The 20,350-nt window shown below is 35.7% G+C and overlaps 1 protein-coding gene across 1 annotated transcript; it reads right to left on the bottom strand.

Annotated features, from left to right (window-relative positions):
- Positions 1–1,432: 1,432 nt before the first annotated feature.
- Positions 1,433–18,462, bottom strand: LOC145598550 (AP-4 complex subunit epsilon-like). The gene is made up of 11 exons (XM_081654924.1): positions 17,722–18,462; positions 14,226–14,411; positions 13,008–13,223; positions 12,810–12,920; positions 10,590–10,787; positions 10,376–10,507; positions 8,862–8,918; positions 7,555–7,671; positions 5,739–5,816; positions 3,523–3,666; positions 1,433–3,001 (listed from the first exon to the last, which is right to left on the bottom strand). Exons 1-11 carry the CDS (start codon positions 18,322–18,324, stop codon positions 1,937–1,939), a joined length of 2,907 nt encoding a protein of 968 aa, XP_081511050.1. The 5' UTR covers positions 18,325–18,462; the 3' UTR covers positions 1,433–1,936.
- Between the last annotated feature and the right edge of the window lie 1,888 nt (positions 18,463–20,350).

The following is a 20,350-nucleotide window of genomic DNA, read 5'->3' on the forward strand; positions in this document are numbered from 1 at the left end:
CCCTTGATGTATGTGTTGACTTGACGGGGTCTTCACCTTTGACACAATCGGGGTTGTCTGACTTCGTTCCAGGTCGTGTTGTGTCTGCGACGGCTAGTATGGGCGCGTTGCAGGGCTATTGGCTATGATTTTCTTCCTTTCTTCTTTTTCTTCGTTGGGGGAATTAGAGAAGGATGTTGTTGCGTTGCTAAAGCGGGTTCAGGCGTTCGCTAAGACTCGGGATATTGGTGCTCGTGTAGCTGCTCACATCTTCAGCAGGATCGGGTTCGCTATAGCTAGAGGGGTGGGGGCCCAGATTGTATCTCGGTTACCCACCAATTTCTTGTAAATTGATTGACTTTGTAGGTTTTTTTTTGATATTTTTATAATAATAATAATAATAAATAAATAAATAAATAAAAGTCTAACGTGTCATCAATTTTGGAGTAGAGGTACTATTAAAATACACGGTTTTTTTTAAAAAAATGATTTGTATCAAGAGATGTGACTTTGGTACTAGTTATAAATAGTGCTAGCATTTTTCCTTGCATCTTGTTGTGTTTTTTCAAATATTCTCTCTCTAGTTTATTTCTCTCTCTTTGATATTGAGTGGGTCAAAGCGGTAGACTACAGAAGGGTGTCAATGGTACTTTAATAGTAACTGAGTGCTGCGGATTTGGCATTAAAACACGGCGGTAAGTCGGTAAGTTGAATCCATATTAGATCGATGAGTTGATGATAGATGTGTGAAGGAAATTGACGTGTTTTAAGTGGACTTCTATTTAACTAAGTCTTCTTTATATCTATCCTATCCAATCATTGTTTATTTATTAGCGTATCTAGTGTGGACGGAGTTGTGTAAACTCTGCCCCGACCTTTCTCAGACTCAAAACGAAATAATGTGTGAAATTATAATGAACTAGATAAAACCCGTGCGATGTACAGTTTGTTAGTATTTCTTAAAAAAGTTTTTTTTTTTTTTTTATGTGATTAAAATTGTTATTATATTAGTTTTGAAATATTAGATAAAATTCCTAATCTCAAAAGATAACATTTTGTATTTAATTAATTTAAACTATAAAATTTCATTCGTCAATTTTACTTACGTGACATTTGAATTATTTAATTGTAAAAGAAATTACAAATCTCTTATTTAATTGGCTATAACTTAAATTTATAATCCTACATAACGCGCTAAGAAAAATAAATCCTATGTTGTAATCTTGTGATTGCTTGAATTTTATATGGTTAATAAACAGAAAAAACCATATATTATAATAGCTCTCATCACATTACATAATCCTGCTCCTAATGGCCTCCAAATATAGATTTAAACTCGTTCATCAATGAACACTTGAAAAAGGTGATTAAAATAACTACAAGAATATGTATGCATCTTCAATATTACACTCAAGAGCAAGCTTTGCAGTAGGTAGCTTCTGTAGCCCTTACATTGAAAAAAGAGGAACCATATATAAATTTTTTTTTTAAAAAATAACAATTAAAAAAAAATACTGATACAATTTTATTGGTACCATTATTACAACAGAGGATTATTAATAAGAGCACCTACTTCACTTAGAAAAGAAACAAAGCATTGGTCAAAAAGCACCAAAATTGTTGATCATCTCTCAGCATATGCAAGGGGAAAATAGCCCCCATATATGAATAACTGGAAAGTGAGATCCAACATCCCAAATATACACCACCAAACTCTTAAATGGCACCAGTTGTACAAAGACATCACCATCGACGAACAAAAACTGAACCGGAGGATCCGCATTTGAGACTGTACTCGAATTTTTACCCATCCACTTTACTGAAATCCTTTACACGACATCATATTACCTAGACTAGCAAAATACTTCTAGCCAGCAGCTCCAAGCATTGTGCCCTTCTGTAGCTTTGCCAGCCCAACTGACTGGTGAGAGAAACTAGAGAATTGCTTTCGAGTAACTTAGCCAAACAAGTCCTTGAACAAGTTGGGGTTTTGACTTGTTGGGGTTACACCCATCTGCCTCACCAAGGCATCCTTCTGCAGTGCATCCTTCAGGTTTGGGCCTTTGCTTTCTTGGGATTGTTGGACATGACCATTCTTATTGGTTCCATCTGAGGACCCAAAAATAAGGTTATCATCTTTACTGAGAGTATCAACAAAATCAGATTGTGTGCTCATTGGCATATCTCCATAAAGTGACATAAGATCAGACTCTTTAGCAGAACTGACGGAGCTAGAATTAGCTGCAGATGATGCACCCGGACCTGCCTCTAAAAGACCTTCCAACTGGGTGAAAGGATCAATTATTGATGAACCTCCCATGTTATCAGGTTCACCAAAATCAAGCAAGTCAGGAGGGGGAGGTGGTGGTGGTGTCATCTCTGCCGCTGATCTTGTTTCTTGGGACTTCCCAACATGACTGGATGTTTTTGTAGATTTATAGCTGGTTGTAGAAGGCCTTTTGTCTTCTTTTGAAAGACCGCCAAACAGTGAAGCAGCAAGCCTCTGTTTCTCTGGATCAATTTCCACTGTCTGCTTCTTATAACCGTAAGAAGTATCCTTAGGTTTTGAGCTTACAGCGCCTACTTCATTATTATGTGAACCTCCATTACTAACATTTTGAGAGGAAGAATTTGAAGTTGACGGCGGAGAGGAATAATTTGGCCTTCCCCATTTCTTTTGGACCCCATCAAGCCGTAGCTTGATTTCATTGGACCCAGCATCAGCCGACGGTCTAACTGATGCAGCCTGGTGGAACTCTCGAGTATATGATGGCTCAGATACAGAGACAAGATCTGTCGAAAGAACATGTGAAGCCAAAGTAGGCTTTGGCTGCTCAATAGGCTTTGGAAGTTCATAGGCCTCGAACCTAAGTCCATGAGCGGATGACTCATGGTGAGTTTGACTTCTAAAGTTGCTGATAATTGGCATAGCAGAATGTTGGTTCTCAGAGACATAGGGTTGAGCCCCATTTTCTAGAGATTTTTGCACATAACCATTGAGGAATGAGAGGCTTTTGTCAACCTGCAATTATTTAAGTACAAGAATGGATGACACAAATAAGAATTATTGATGATACAAATAGAAATTGATGACATTAGATGTTAGAATCAAAAAGGAAAAAGCAAATGTCAGAACCCCAACGTTACTATTCATGTAATCAAATATTTATGATAACATAAGTTAGGAAATACTTTGTAAAGATAACATTGCATAGACAACAAGAAAACCCAAGAAATCAGCATACCCATGAACATGTTCTTTGTTTATAATACTAATAAGCAATTTATTTCCGCACATCTGTCAAGTAACTTGTCCAACCCACATATATATCTAGTATCTTTGTCCTCTTTCTAGACTCTCAAACAGATATACCAGAATCTAGATGCTTTCAATATATTTCATATGAGACATAATGTTGAGAATCTTGACATATGCAGACTGTTTAGCTATAAAGCTGATGTACCATGCACAGAAAAATAAAAATAGTAAGGAAGCCCTTGCAAGTAATTGAAGCCTCAGCATATAAAGCTAGAGTATATGACCTCAATATCTTCACAGCTTGCATCAAATGGCAGTATAGTTTCAACAGCTTGAGAATCCAAACCAATCACAGCTTGCAGTTCATATGCACGCTGCTGCAAATCTGTTGAATGGGACGCTGACAGCTCTTCAATCAATGACTGACACTGAGAGGAAGACCAAAAACATCAGAATGTATAGCAGTATATAATTTGCAACACTCATCTTTAGATGTTTGATAGAATTACCCAAAAAATGCAACCCAAGACTAGCAAACTTTTTAGTTTTTGCAAGATACTGTAACCAAAATATTGGCTCCAGAAGCATTAAACAATTTTTTTTATAAAATATTAATAAAATAACCAAAACCAATTAAACAAAGTAATGAGAGAATAGCCATTATATTCACATCCAGTTGTGTATTAGTAGCCTCTCTCTCCTCTCCCTAAAACACTAGCATCCATTATTGAATTTTGGCGGGGCTTCCATCGGTTTTTACCAATGGAAAGCCCCAATCTTTGTTTCTTGTGCATATTCTCTTTATTTTTGTTTGTTTTTAGGTTTATAATAACCCTTCCTCTTTTAGAAGGAACGCTTCTCCCTTGAATGACAAGAGTTCATCTTCTTCTTTAGGAGGATTTTTCTCCTTTAAAAGACTGGGTTTTTGTTCTCTCTTTTGAAGGAAGATTAGCTTTTTTGCTTAACAGATTGTTGTAAAGTTAAACCTTCAGTTACAATCAGATGAATCAGACGACCACAGCAGATCGATAGACCCCTTGTCGAAGAAAACTATAAATCACAACGACACGAAAGAGGGTACGAAGAATGAACAATTTGCAACAAAGAACGTAGTTTTGATTTATGGATGTTTTTATTTGATTCAATTGTCATGTCTCATGTATTTATTAGATATAAATCGTTTTATAGATATCACATGACTTTGTATTTAAGAATCAATCTTTATTCAAATAAACATTAATGAAAGAAAGATTTATCGACAAAGATCAGTTATGCATTGACTCTATACTGAATCCCAAAAGACCTGGATGTCAAATTGAGGATTATTGCATTAATACACTTACTACCTAAAAGCATGTAACACATAGCTGGACCAAGCATCAAGTAGGAAACAAGAAAAATCCCCACAACAGAATGACCTGCCTTTGGTTGACATTTTAACTTTAGACAAAATTATCCATCCATACACTAGAAGATAATGTTCATTTTTAACAACAGAAAACAAGAACATTGAAGCCTTAATCCTAATGGCGGGGTCAACTACATGAACCAAGATTCAACCCCAGTGATCGTCAACCATGATCCTCTCTCAAGTGATATACACAACCAAATTTCTACATATCCTTCTTAACTCCTTCCATCCAAGTCATCTTTGGTCTCCCTCTTAGTTAAAAAGCACAACTAAGTGGCGGGCAAGTCAAAGCGCATATCAAATTGCCTTCCCTAATTAGACACAACGCATTCCAAAAGGTGACAACAAGTGCGCGCCTCAAGCCACCTCAAACAAGGCACAAGGCAGAGGGCCTGGGCCGCCTCATGTTACAATGCGGGAGAAAGAGTAGATCAAAGGTCAAAATAGACACAACGCATTCCAATAGGTGACAAAAGTGTGCGCCTCGGGGCCACCTCAAACAAGGCACAAGGGGCCGCCTCATGTTCAAATGCGAGAGAAAGAGTAGATCAAAGTTAAATTTATAAAATAAAAAATTAAGGTTTCTTTGTATCTTTCTCACCTAACTCATTTAACCCATGCAATGTGAGCCCTGCCACTAACTTACTTCACTCTCTTTCTCCCTCAAACTACTAATTTATTCGTAATTTTCCAATATCTACCAAGGAGCATATACCATTCTACCATCTTCTCTGAATATGTGTGCCCAAACCTAAGAAAATAAAATGAAGATGGAGGGAGTATTATTAAAACTGCACATCCGAGATACAACAGGAAAAGCATATTAGGGGGACAAGGTATCCTGGAAAAGAGACAGAAGATCAGAACAGCAAGTAAGACCGATAAATTATTACACGATGATTATGCTTAGAACTCATGACAAAGTTTCCAACAAAACTCAACTTAGGACAGCAAGTGTAGATACTTTATAGAAGGTCGGATAGAAAGGGCATTCTTTTCAAAGAGAAAGGAAAATTCATTAGGACAACATATATCCGCATACCAATAATTTAATAATGATTAAAATTGATTTTGAAGTGATGACACTACCTCAGGAAGCATGTCCACTTTTCTTCCCGCAGCTTTTTCAAATGCATAGATCTTCATAAGAGCTGTAAGTGCATATGCCTTCAAAAAAAGACAATAACATAAACCATCAGAAGACGCAGAACACTAAAACCTGTGCATATATAAAATCACATTATCATCGTTCTACTTGGTTGCTTGGGAGAGGGGGTGAACCCATTAGCATAGCAGGCCCCCAAGCAGCCAAGCCCACATTGAGGAGGGATACATTAAGTAGCTTTTAGCCAGAAAAAGAATTTTGTCAGAGTTAATTGCATCAGTCACATAGAAAATGTAAGGTAGTCTTAAGTAGCTGCATATTGAATTACTTTCTCCGATCTTTATTACTTGACCCGTATTCCTTTTTGGGAAGTTTCTTTTTATTTGACCTGTTTCTTTTTTTGGCAAATTTAATACTACACTTTTACTTATTTACCCTTACATTTTCAACATTCTACCTTTGTTACCTTACCCCCTTTCTCTCTCACCTCAATCATACCCCTTAGTTCTGCATAGTTCCACCACCATATCTTCCCTCCATCCTCCCAAGTAACCATGGCAGCCACCCATGTCCGCCACCCTAACAATATTTTTGAAACACCACCATCCTCTGTTTATCATCACCGTTATCTCCCACGGTCACCTCCTTAGTTTGTAAAATCACTTAAAGTTCACCAAAATCGAGGCCATGATGGTCGAATTTGGCTAGAAATTCTAAATCTGAAACCACCATAGCCAAATTCGACCACCAAGCTCTCAATTTTTAAGAAAATTGAAACAAGAACTGTGGTTGGTGGAGTGTGGGCATTTTCTGTTACCTCTCATTTAAAAAATTTTGGTGGTGGTATTTTCTCTTTCGTCTCATTTACTTAATTTGAAGCAAGAACAGTTGGTCTTGCCGCCTTTCATTGTTGTTGACGACATTATTTTGTGGTGGTCAAATGTGGTGATGAAAGATGTTTTGAGGGGAGTGGACGCCGTAGAGGAGAGATAAGGGTTAGCCGGTGTTGTTGCGGTGGTGTAGGGGTTGTATTTGAGGGATTGTGGTGGCGGTTGTAGAGTTGTAGTGGTGAAGTGTGTGACAGGGGAGGGTTTGGTCAGGGGAAGGTTTATTCAGTGACTCGGTGAACAGGGGTAGTGGGTAAGGGCAATATTGTCTTTTAGCTTTCTTTTTAACTCTTCCTAAAAACAGAGGAGGTACATGTTTGTTGGGATCTTTAGTAAATATTTTCTTTTTCTTACTAGATCTCAAACTTTCTCCTGGATTTTAATATCACTCCATCATGAATTATCATCAATTGGTAATCATCTGAAGCAAGAGAGAGCTGAATCCAATCAGCAAACGAAGGCTAAAGCCCTAATCTATGGTTTTGAAAATCAATCAATGCTGTCAATCCAAGATTTCTGATTGCACATTTGAGATTTAGAAGAGCTTGGACTTTTGCCAAATAAATTTGAATACTATTGCCTGTGAAGTGTGAGCTGTGTCAAAGAGGTACCAAGAGGTTAAGTTATGAATTGTGGATTATATGTGAATTCAGTTTCATATATGCACATTACACGAGCAATGTTTCAATATGTCCTATTTGAGCTCAAAATTGTAGATAAGTAAGCAAAATATTTCTGAGATGTTGTATTCTTTTTAAAGTATTTGCACCGTGTAGAACATCAACGTGCAGATGGATCCGTCCTTAGTGGAAATACATACTAATAATGCAGTGGAAACAAAAATCATTCACGAAAATTGAAAGCTCTACAAATGAAAAGAGATGACTTAGAGACCAAAAGGTTCAACGTTTACCTTTACTGTGTCATCGGTTGAATAGGCTTCTGCCACATCACAGAGCTTTCCAGTAATGTATGAAGCAGAATATTTTCCATAAGCAATTCCATACTCCCCTAACACCCAACAAATAACCTGTAAAGGAATCAACAATAGAATAAATTTAACTTTTCAAGAAAAATAATATGTTATTTGTGGCCTTGTGGGATATTTGAAAGATAATTAGAGTTGTGATGCAGATCAAGGAAGTGGACATCTATTGAGAAAAATACTTAATTGATTAGTGGTAGAAATAAAAGAGAGAGCAGGGCTTATTTTAACTTCAGAGTGGGTCTGCTGGCATAGAATTACATTTTGCAGACACAAAATGCAGTCGTGTGCATTGTAGATGATAGCTTGTCTTCATTAAATTTGATAACTGGTCTACAATTAATGTAAAAAGCAGCATCTCCGTCTAAATTTACAGATAGTTTGGATAGAGGGGTTTGGGACTTTGGGTAGTAAATTATGGAGGGGAAGGATATGGAAGGAAAGGATTTGGGAGGAATATATGTCAATAATTATTTAAGATTGAAATCTTTCCAAATTTGAAAAGATTTGGAAGGAAAATACATTATACAAAACAGATGTAAAAGGAAAACAAATTATACAAACTGAAATTTTACAAAAAAAAAAAAAAAAAAAAACCCAAAATTTTCTCTCTCCTCAAATTGCTGGAATTGAACGCATACTTCCCCCAAATTCCAATTTTCTACCACCACCAATTCACCATTGTTATTGTCATGACTCGTAATCAATGGCTTCCAGTTTTTAAGCAAACTCTTTATCCGCCTCTTTCGCTGGGCTCTTTGATTCCCATACAATTATTTTTCCAAAGTCGAATTTTGCTAGGATTTATGAACTGCGTAAATCGCCATGATTGTACTGAAGAAGAAGAAAATCAAGGGATTTTGGTTTGATTGTGAATTGAAATTTAGTGGTTGAATGGAACAAAGGAGCACGATGTTGCTGTTGGTTGTTCTTTACCCTTTCTTCCTCCCTCCCACTCCTTTCTTTTATCCTTTATCCAAACAAGGGAGCTGAATTTCTTCCTCCCTCCCTTCCCTTCTCTTCTCTTCCCTCCCCTCCCTACCCTTCCCTCCCCTTCCTTCCTAAATATGTATCCAAACAAGCTGTTAGTGTACCTCCTTATCATGACAGTTTTAGGTGGAGTTAAGGAATGTAATCAAATTTTTTGTTTAATAAAAAGGAAATGAAAATGTTTATACGGTATTTAAAGGAGCAAAGATGCTAGAGCAGAAGCATTGATAACAAAGAAAGCTTACTTGAAGGAATGCCGATGGAAGCTTAGGTTCACCAATGATTCTTAAATAAGACTCAACCTGCAAATCCAAATCAAATGTACAGAACTTGATTAGTTGTGAATTACAGTCCTACATAACTCAGAATTGATATGAAATGCAAATCAATATATTCAATAATAATTTTAATTGAAGAATATGTTTCATTGCTCAAATCATCAATAGGGCATAATTTCTTTGGAAAACCATGTCTGAAGACTATAACAGACTTTTCACAGGAAAAAACACCTAAATACGTAGTAGCCTTTCCAAATAAACTGATAAGGGAATATAGTTACTAATTTAACAGTCTCACGTGCAGATGAATAAAAGAGCAGCAATAAAATGTATTATGCATCCCAAATATGACTTCCTAGAAGATCCTATATTTAAAAGATTTTAAAAGTATGGCACATCACTTAAGAGCCCCCTTTCAAGTATTCCATCTTGATTATATTTTTTCACCCAAGTACTTAAGTCGTATAAAAAACTTTAGGTCCCAAAAGTTATTCTACCTACTCATCACATATGATTTAGAAAAGTAATGCAGTTATCTGGACAGGCTAGCACCAAATTGAAAATATTTAAAACAGCCCGCACAAATCCAATACCCACTAAATATTATAGGGTTTGGCTATTTGGATTTTAGCCAAATCATGTAGCATCTTCAATCCACAGAGTAGACCTAACAAACAGGTAACCTTACTTTGACCCTAAATATATCAAATTAACCCACACTTAATTATATAATTTTCTTGCTGAATATACTCATAAAAAGCTTACTAACCCAATTTAAAACAAGAACAAAATATGAACCAAGCATATTCCTAAGAATAGGCGAATAGCAACTTAACAAGCATGTTCCTAAGTATAGCAACTTCAGAATCAAGTCATTTGCAAACAAGGCCATACAGCTCTGAGATTGGAGAATACGCTATCCTGCCCATTGTTCACAGGTCAAGTAAGGTCAACCTGAAGAGCCAATAAATAACTTTTCTTTTTCATCTGTCCCAACTTATATGCCCATCTCTAAAATTGGCAATGACCAACTACATATTTATTAACTCTCTCTTCCCAACAACTTCGGGTATCACACTCACTTTCATTCAATAAAATTATTAAATATATATATATATATATATATTAAAAGCAAACCTTTCAGCAATCTCCACTGACATCTACCTTATTATTAAGATAACAAGTTATAACAAAAAACCAACAAACCTCTAAATCTATGTACCATGATAAGTGAGCACACTAAATTGGACAGAGGGTATAACAAATTTCTTGAAGCTGTTTAAAGCCAGGTTAATGTTTTCCAGTTTTGAATTTTGATCCTATAATACAGAGATTAATACAACAAAAACATTGCCCAGAAATCATCCAACATAGAATATTGAAAAAAGTGTTTCGTAAATCCTATTTATAGATAAAGCAGGCCGAAAATAAGATTTAAACAGAAGAATATTAACACAATAGAATCAGTAGTAGAAACGCACAGCAGATAATCTTAGCTGCCCATCTGCAGTATCATCCTCCTCTCCAAATCCTTCTGCAATCAAACGCATTAAATTGTGCACCACCTTAATATTTACCAAATCGCCAGCATGCTCGAAAACTTTGTTCATTGTCTGGGAAAAGCCAAAAAAATAGTGAGATTGGTAGATGTTAATTGTTAAATAAGCAGAAGCGCAAACTATGATCTGAGCATACCTGAATAAACCACTGATTACTTGGGGCAAATTGCTCAGCAAGTTCAACACACCGTGATGCAATTTCAGTTTTATAATGACTATCGTTAATACTTATCATATACTCAATCATTCGGTCAACAATCACTTCCACATTAGAGGACTTGGTCATCTTATACAGTAGTTCAAAAGTTTTTCGCTTCAGGGAATCATCTGGATCCTGTATATAAAAGTCAGCAAACATTTTGTTAGGTAGCGAATTAACTGAATTCTATGGAAAAGGCCCTTTTTAAGAGCAAAAACATCAGTAATAACATTATTTTCCTATTTCTGTTTTCAAGCATAAGCATAGTAACATGGCACCTACAATAACCAGTAGTTAGTTTACCCAGTGGCCAGCAAATTATCTTGAAGCTGCTATATGATAACTATCATCTACTTTATTTATACATAGATTTAACCACCAGCTAAGACGACTACTGTTGACCAAGAAATTCGTCCATTGCATAACTAATAACACTAGAGTTTAAATGTACAACAGAGATACTCAGTGGGCAGGTCCAAGCCAACCCACCAAGAACCAGCTTGTTAAAGGGCTGCCCATGTTTAGTGCAGTGGTGACCCTGGCCCCAATGGCCCAAACCACCCACCTAAACTATCTTTGATACAGGCGGGCCACTGGTTGAAGTTTAGCCAGATCAGCCAAAGTCCAACTAAATAAACAACTTTTTGAAGGATGAAAACTTTGAAAAGTAGTTATGCTGCTATGATTAAGATAAAATCTAAAACATCCAATAATGATAAAATAAGCAGGAGCCATCCCTTTTTCCTCAATTCTCCCAAAACGAGATTTAGAACACACACACACACACACACACCCACCCCCCCCCCCCCAAAAAAAAAAAAAAAAAAAAAAAAAAGGTGATGATACACATTTAATCTCATCCCCTCCTACATCTACATGATTCCTTACACACCTTCCCAAGTTTCCCCTACTTTTCCTCCTTGTTTGTGACAAAAATTAGACCATAAGCATGCCTGTAGAAAATCTAAGCGAAAATTACTCATTTAATTTCATCCTTTTTTCTTCATTTCTCACAATACTCTTATCTAAAGGTTTGATCTTTAGAGGCAGAGATTGAAACCCCTCCCCCCAACAAATCTACAAGAAAATCTCCACACCTTCTTAAACTGCCCCCTACTTTTCCTCCTTATCTGTGACAATAATTAGACCATAAGCATGCCTGTAATGAAGCTTGTGAAGAAATCCATATAAAGTGCGACTTGGACTATCTTCTTTTGTTAAGACAAGGAAGCATCAGACTGAGCGCACTTTTTAATGATAAGATTAGGGCACAACTGTGAGAGAGGAAGTTAAGGAGGCTCTAGACAACACTTGACAGAGCTATTGGCTTCACTGTAAGAATGGGTACATTTTTCAGGAGGGAAGATAGAATCTTCTCTATTGTTGGCAAAGCAAGACAGGGTACAGGCACATGGCCAACAATACATGATAAGTTGATTATAGCATTAGAATAGCTGACTGCAACTGACACACAGCTAGAAGTTCAATTTTACTCTTTCTGATGATCAAATGACTGACCACTTTTACATTGGCAATAATTTATGTGTCACTCTTCCACTCAAATATAATATTGTGAAGCAAACTAATTCCTAAGTTCCGCCAATCCACCTTAGCCATCTATGAGTACTAGTCAACCAATTATCCCCAAAAGCCTTGAAGATTTCCATGAAAAAAAAAAAAAAAAAAAAAAAAATTCCACAAATTAAGGCCCTGTTTGGTAATTAGTTGTTAATTGATTGTATTACCTAGTTTGACTAACTAGTTATATTAGCTGATTTTAGTAGCTGGTTGTAAATAGCTTATTGTGTAAAAGTGTTTGGTAAATAGTTGTTTATTTTTAGCCGTTTTAGTGTATTTAATACCCAAACAGCTAATTGTGCTATAAGCTAATTTCAATTTTCAAAAAACATTCATAATGAGCTTTTTAAAAATAGCTATTTTAGCCCAAATAGCTCTTATAATAAGCTAAAAGCTTTCCAAAATACTTTGTACCAAACAAGGCCTAAATTACTTTATTAAAACATAATAAAATGTAGGACCAGATTCTGAAGAGCAGTTACATTCAATTGATTACAAAATGGAAGTTCAAAAAAAAAAAAAAAAAAAAAAAAAAAGGTCCTCAAGAGAGACCAATGTTTCGGGGCAATATGTTCTTACCTCCAGGCAATCGATCACTGCCAGTTGATGCTGTTCCGCAACTCCGGGACTTAGCTTTATCAATCTTCCAAGGGCATCAATGCCCATGTATTTTAAATTATGACTATCACTCTGCTCATTAGGTAGAGAAAGTTGCATAAAATCAGATAAAGACTATCAGTAATTAAACTTCAATTAACAGCTTATCAGAGAATATACCTTCAAAAACTTAGATATTGCATCAGCTGCTGCTTCCAATAATTTTGTATTGGGATGGATGGCAGATGCACAACACACACTTTCATAGAGCACCGCATTTCCTATGTTGCTAGATGAATCAGACTTCCTAATTAAGTCACCCAGAACAGTATACATTTGTTCACTTGCATGCTTGTCACCACTGCCCAACAATGCCAGAATTTTGAGCAACTTAATCTGTATTATCAAGGTTATGATACAAAGTCATCAGTTAGAGGAGATCACATGGCTTGATAGGGGGAAAATAGCAGGATTCCATTTATAACTAAGACCATCAAGCATAGCAAGAGAACAAGCTGTCCTCACATAGAAATACAATACTAAACTAGCCCCTGGTGTAAATCCATGGAAAGCCTGAGCTTGTCATTTTGTCAAAAGGCTTTATCTAAAAATAAGTCAATGCTAGTACTTTAGTAGTCTCCTCAGTCTTGCAGTTCAACTATCTAACCCTTCAAGCAGACACTAGAGATAGTATTTGGGTTTATCTTACCAATTCTCTAGCAAGGACCCATTGTTCAAAGGCTTTCAAGTTCTTGCTTGATCAGGATTTTTTACTCTTTTTTGCTTGATCAGTTAGTGCAAGTAACTAAGTTTCTTATTAAAAATAAAATCAAACAGTGAAAATCCCAACTTTTTAACACAACTAGTTAAAACAGAAGAATGGGTGGGAACCAACAAAAATAATCAATTTGCAAGCTTTCTCAATTCTTTGTATCTTCCCAGTTGAATAATTTGGGAAAGCGCCAGCAACTCTAGCCCATAATGTAAAAGTGAAAAATCACAAAAGTAGAGTTGTTTTTAATCTAATCTTTAATTCTCAGCATATTTGACTCTTTTCCTTTTTATTTTTTTCCCATTTGCTGTCTAATTTGGTTTAAGAAATAGTTGAATTTTCCTTTCTTTTCAAAAATAAAATTAAGTGTTCTTGGAAAAATAATCAATAAAAAGGATCTTACAACTTATTACTCTCAATCTGAAATTGATTTTACAGGAATGTGCTGAATACTTCAACGAGAGCCTTAGCTCCTATCATACTAAACGCACAATGCTTTTTAAAATCAAGTGGATAACAGATTTAAAATCATGTTCAAGAACAAATAAAGAATAGCACAGCCTGCTTTATTATCCAAAATTTAAGGTCTCCATATAACAGAATGAATTAAAATAGAAATAACATACCTGAATGAATGGAGCAGGCATCTGATGATAATCATAGCTTTTGGGCAATCTTCTTTCTGCTACTTGCTTTAAAATACTCACAAAGCTTCCAACTAGATCTTTATAGGAATTAGCATCTATCGTGATCAGATCAAAAAGAGGACATAATGCAGCACCCATCACTGAAGGGTCATTATCAGAAAGCTTCTGCAGAAAACAAAAAAAATCATGTAACCAACACAGCACAACAAAAGAAGCAAATAAGTATGACAGCAAGCAAACATCATAACAGAGTGCAGAAGCTACATTATTCGGACTCTTTATTTCACCTCAAGTACCCATGCCAAATCCTCAACACTCTGACATGGGTAGAACACTTGGATACTTCAACCAAAATCACATACAATTTTCACAAAATAGTTGAGCCGGCCACTTGGACACTTACCTATGCCGAACACAAGTACCCAAGCCCATTAAGCAATTAACATAGGAGCAGATCATCCAAACAGCATAAGCATCATGCCATCACTAGACACTAAGACAGGCACCTCGCTGTTTGTACATTATTCATCTAATCATCTATTATGTCTAGACTATAAGTATGCCAGCCAAAAAGCAATAACAAATTCATAACTGAAACCAAAGTACAATAGCCAGGAACCATATACCCTTCTTACATAATCTCATCCATAAATATGGACCATAAAGAGTTCCAAGGCAGACATTGAAACTTGATAGGTAAAGCCAGGAAAATAGGAACCAGGAGGTTGCAATATAATAAATGACAGATAAATACTATTGTCTTCCAGATTTGATTACAGCAAACCTGTGCTCAATCTTGGTGGAGCTTGTTAAGCAGTAAGATCTCTACCAATAGTTAATTCCTAAGAAAGCTAAGATTTCAAAGTATATCTTTATTCTCTGTCAGTTATATCATAAACTTTGGTCTCCATACTAACATTTCTCAAATCTCACAATCATTCAAGGATTCCCTATGAGAATCACCACATCCCTGTAACAGAAGACTCTTTAATTCAAATCAATTCAGGTTAATATTTTAACTTGGTATAATGTAGCTAGCAAATGTTTACCTGACCCAAAAACCCAATTAAAGCTAACTCTTGAGCACATTCTTCAACTCAAAATTAAAAAATAACAAAAAAAATTATATACATGATATCTAAAAAAGATTGACCCAAAATCAACCAACAACTCAACATGTACAAACCAAAACTTTTTCAACCCAGAACTAGACTGGAAGACAGGTCTAGAGGACTCTAGACTATTGTGTCACAAACTTAGCAAGAAGAATGATAAAAGGCTGATTGGAGATTATAGAAGTAAGAACCTTTAAAATGTTTGACTCCTATCATTAATCCACAAAATCCATTAACCCTCTTCAGTTGTACAGCAAGTGTTAATAGGTCATAACTATTCCCTCCTTCCTAAAGTGTCAGTCCCTTATGAAAAGTTCAGCATTTAAAGAGAGATAATAATAACTGAACACACATAGAACTATATTGTTGTGACTTGAAAGAGTACAGAGTTGCCTCTAACAACTAATTTTGAATTATTTTCAGTTGAAAATAATTTTAAAGAGAGAAAAATAAAATTATTATGAAAAGTTGAATTTTTTATTAAAAATAAGTAGAAGTGACTAGAAATCTTTTAATGGAATTTGAATCTTTCATAGTTATGAAACATTTTTAAGGACTGACATTTAGCTTGGAAGTTGAATAAATTTATAACACCAGAATATATAGGTCAGATTATTGGTATTAAGGAATAATTGAAACCGGGAAAAAAAGAATTCAAGTTTCACAATAGAAATTTAACACCAATAACAAAAAGACTAGTTTCTTTCCATTCACATAACCCACCAAACCACAAAGGTAGGCACTCCATCAATTCCTTATTGTCTGCTTCAATAAGGTAATACCATCTTCATAAAACAAGACTACCAAACAAATTAATCGCAGGTAATGATAAGTAGATAGTTTAACTGTATTTGACAAGCAGCACCACGATTTACCATCACTAAATCCCCTGTTTTCCTTGCATATTTTCATCCAACGAGATCTTCATGCTTAAGGACCAAATTCAGTAATTTTTGTGCATATTTGTATAAATTCTTATCAAAGATTTTTAACCCAGATCCTTGGCACATGTAGCCGACCCCACTTATGGGATTAAGGCTTTGATTGATTGATTGATTGAATTGGAGCCTCTCCTTAAGGCTCATCAACAATCCAACATAATCTACAAACTAGTAGCACATATCTACAACTTAATTAAATTATCAGTCTAAGTTACACAAAATATCACAATCCTCAACAATTCCTAGTCTCAACCAAACAATATTGAAAAATAGTCGAATTTCAATCTGTTAAGAGAATTGTACTACCAAAAAGTCAAAAACTGTCCCCAAAAAGCTTTACCCAATATATACATAAAACTCTTGATAGGTGAATATTAGCAGTGAAGTATGGCAAGAACAGCTACAGAGTGATGGCTAATTTTTGCCTTGTGGCCTAGTCCCTTTGCTTCAAGAAGTATAAAAGCTTGCCAATTCAACTTAAGTTTTAGAATTCCCCTTCACTGGTTAAAACGGGGAATGAAAAGAAATATCTTAGATCAACCTTTTTTCCCATCTCTAGAAAAAGTCAAATATTCAGTTTTGCTCACAATTCACAAGTCCCAAGTTCCATCAGTCACATTCCTATCAATATTAAAGATTATGGGAGCATTGATATTGAATCTATATTACTTGTGGATTGAGGCAAAGATCAGTAAAAAAAATCTATTCCAAAGGCAGTATCTCACTACTTTATATTTATCTCTACCTCTGTCTAACTTCACGTATCCAATGTTATAGCGGCACAACATATGCACATATCTAAGGGGCCAAACTAACTTAACTGGGGTGAAAGAGTCATACTACAATTTTTTCTAATATAATGCTACTTTTCAATTCCTAAAGAAGTTCACTTTCACTTCAGTTAATTACCTTCACAAATCATCAAGCAAAACTCTGCCAGGAATTATAAGGCATATCTACAATACACAGCTTGAAATCCATAATTCTCCAGAATTGCACCCTGAATACCCATGCTTTTGAGAAATTGATCAAGCACAAATCTACTCCGAGGGATTAAACTCACTACTTCACTACTTTCGACTTAAAATAGAAAATCATATGCACAGATCTGAAGGTCGAATCCACCTAATTGTGTTAAATCAAAGGCATATTACAATAACCACTGATATAATGCTAAAACCAGAAAGAAGTTCACTTTCACTTCAGTTAACCAGGGCATCACACATTGACATGCAAATCCTTCCAGTAATTTCAGGACACAAATTCTAACTATTACTACTACAATACAATGCACAGTTTAAAACCCATAATAATAATTCAACAAAATTACAAGTCATAATAAACAAACACTATAATCCACAACCCAAAACCCATAATTTACACAATGCAGAAATGACAGAAAGAAAGAAACCCTTTCACCTTGCGAAAATTGGAGACGAGGTGCGAAACCGAAGACGGGGACTGCTGATAAAACCGATGCAAAGCCATAACAGCCTTCTTCTTAACAGCCTCTTTAGGGTGATTAAGCAAGTCAACAACCTGGGGCAAAACCGCGGGAATAGTCTCCTCATTGATCAACCGACAAACCGCATTCAAAGCAGCACAAACCACTAGATAATTATCAGATTTCAAATCCTTCTGAATTGTATTAACAATCAAGATGATAAGATCATGATCATCATTCAGAAAAAGGGTAACAGCCAAATACCCAGTTCGCTTAAGAAGAATATTATCATCATGAGTCATTTTTACAGCATGAATGTACCCAAAAGAGGCGTCATGCCCAAGCATCTCAACATAGACGAGACGAATGATGAACTCCTTCATCTTTCGTTTGGGGATATCGGGTTCGATAATCCGGCGCTTTAGGGTTTCGATTTCGTTGAGAACGATGCGATCTTCTTCGGAACGAGATCGAGCTTCGCCGATTGATTTGACGAGATCTAGGAATTCTTTCGATTGCCCGAAACCGCCTTGGGAGCCCATTGCGAGCTCCCGGCCGATGGTCTTGAGCTGCTCCATGTTTACTCTGAGAGAGTGAGTCAGTGAGGAGAGAGAAAGTGAAAGGGGGGTTTGATGAGGAGAGAGAAAGTTGAGGAGGAAGAAGATGAAGAAGAAAGTCTGGTGAAATTGGACTCTTATTCAAGACAATTGTTTGTATTGTGGAGTAGTACGAGTATTTGTTGGATTTGTTGATTTTTGGCGTGTTAAATGTGGTATGGGATTTGCCTTGTTCCAAAGTTCACATGTAATGATGTAATTAGACTATTAGAGCATCGGCATCAATGAGAATGTACATATAGAGTAGTACGAACTATGAAGAAGGTTTTTGCTATAAAGAACTCCATACTCAATAGGTCTTTAGTGAGTATTACCTAATTCAATTTAACTATCTCTTGAGTTTGTTTGACGCACGAGGTTATTATAAAGATGACTTGTAAATATTACGAGTAATATACTTTTGAATATTATAAGTAGTGAATTAGTATATTCGAAAATGATGTTGTAACTTGTAAGTGAACTTGCACCGGTTGATCTATTAGATTAACCAATGTTGCAATATTATGCGCAACAATATTAAAACGTCTGGTCACAGTGTCTTCCTCGGCTACTAAGTCAACTATGGCGGAAGTGAACATATCGTTTGATAGCTTTGTATCGTTTGTTAACTCCAAGCTTTTTCCATTGAACCTTCCACTAACATCACTAACAGTATCGTGTCCAAGCTTCGTCCATTGAACCTTCTACCAACACCACCATTTTCGTCTTGTGTCCAAGTTTCCTCCATTCAACATATAAGGTAAAGTGAGAGCTTTTGTTAACATGTATGTTCTCCTATCAGCTTTATGCTCCCCCCTTTAGATTGAACTGATAAAAACCCATTGTACGGAAAGCAATTTATAACGAACATGTATGTAGTTATCAAAGTCATGGGTTGGTTTACTATCAATTTCATCTCCCAATTTTTTTACTCCTCTTACCCATTAATGTCACACATTAGTGCTGCAAAAACCAATTTGATCTTGGTGTAGCGGGTGTGAGATAGATTATGTAATGAATGCAAAATAAATAACACACAAATTTACATGGTTAACTAACGATGCACTGGCTACACCTATAGACAGGCGAGAGGAAAAACTTTATTGATCTACATGAATTTCATTGGTAATGAATATCACAAAGGCTAGGAAATACCCTTAAGGAGTAATATATAGTCCTAGAATAGGAAACATATCCCACAGATTAGGAACAAGCCTTGAGTGAAAATCGACTTTACAATCAACCAAATCCACCAAGGCATGGACATGCTATGCATGACTCGTTCACGACCCACAACAAGAAAGACTTAGTGCTTGAGTTTCTCCATTTGGCATAGGTGTGCCACAAAGTACTCCTTATAGTCCTTCAAGTAACTTTAGATGAGGTACGCCTATAGCTCCATAGAGTAAGGGTTTAGGGTTAATAATAATATAATGTCCTGTTTTATAACTAAATATTGTCATTTTAGGTAATTATTATGCAAGGTCATTGATAAATTTCACGGGTTGTGTCAAAAAAGAAAAAAAAAAGGTCATTGATAAAAAATCTCATTTGAAATTGAATAATATTATGAAATACAACAATAAGTACAATATCCACAAATTTTAAAACAAATTCTTATTCTCATAAGTCATAACTGTAACTAGAAACAGAGCAAATTTAATTTTTTTTGATTGAAGATATGATTAATAAGAATAAACTTGATCCAGAATCAACCCCTTTCCGCTATTTCGGTCATATCTTTTACCTAAGAAAATTTTAGATTTTAACACCACACAAATACGCGAAAATTGATTCTAACACCCAAAAAAAAAAATGGATTTTAACACCAGACAAACTTACTAAAAATTGGTATTACCACCACTTAACGGTTTCCATCCAAAAATTCCGTTAAGTGTGTCCCACAGTAACACGTGTCAGCATTTTATTTGTTTTTTTAAAAAAAGTGAAATTAAAAAAAAAAAAAACCTAAACTACCCAGCCACCACCGCCTCCCCCCAACTCACCA

This window comes from Chenopodium album, chromosome 20 (assembly GCF_948465745.1).
Source record: "Chenopodium album chromosome 20, dcCheAlbu1.1, whole genome shotgun sequence".
Lineage (NCBI taxonomy): Eukaryota > Viridiplantae > Streptophyta > Magnoliopsida > Caryophyllales > Amaranthaceae > Chenopodium > Chenopodium album.

Excerpts from the sequence above, each read along its gene's own strand:
- LOC145598550 (XM_081654924.1), bottom strand. The coding sequence starts at position 18,324 with ATGGAGCAGCTCAAGACCATCGGCCGGGAGCTCGCAATGGGCTCCCAA. Across the intron at positions 14,412-17,721 it reads TCGTCTCCAATTTTCGCAAG|AAGCTTTCTGATAATGACCC; the intron begins GTGAAAGGGTTT and ends TGTTTTCTGCAG. Across the intron at positions 3,002-3,522 it reads CAAGCTGTGAAGATATTGAG|GTTGACAAAAGCCTCTCATT; the intron begins GTCATATACTCT and ends AAATAATTGCAG.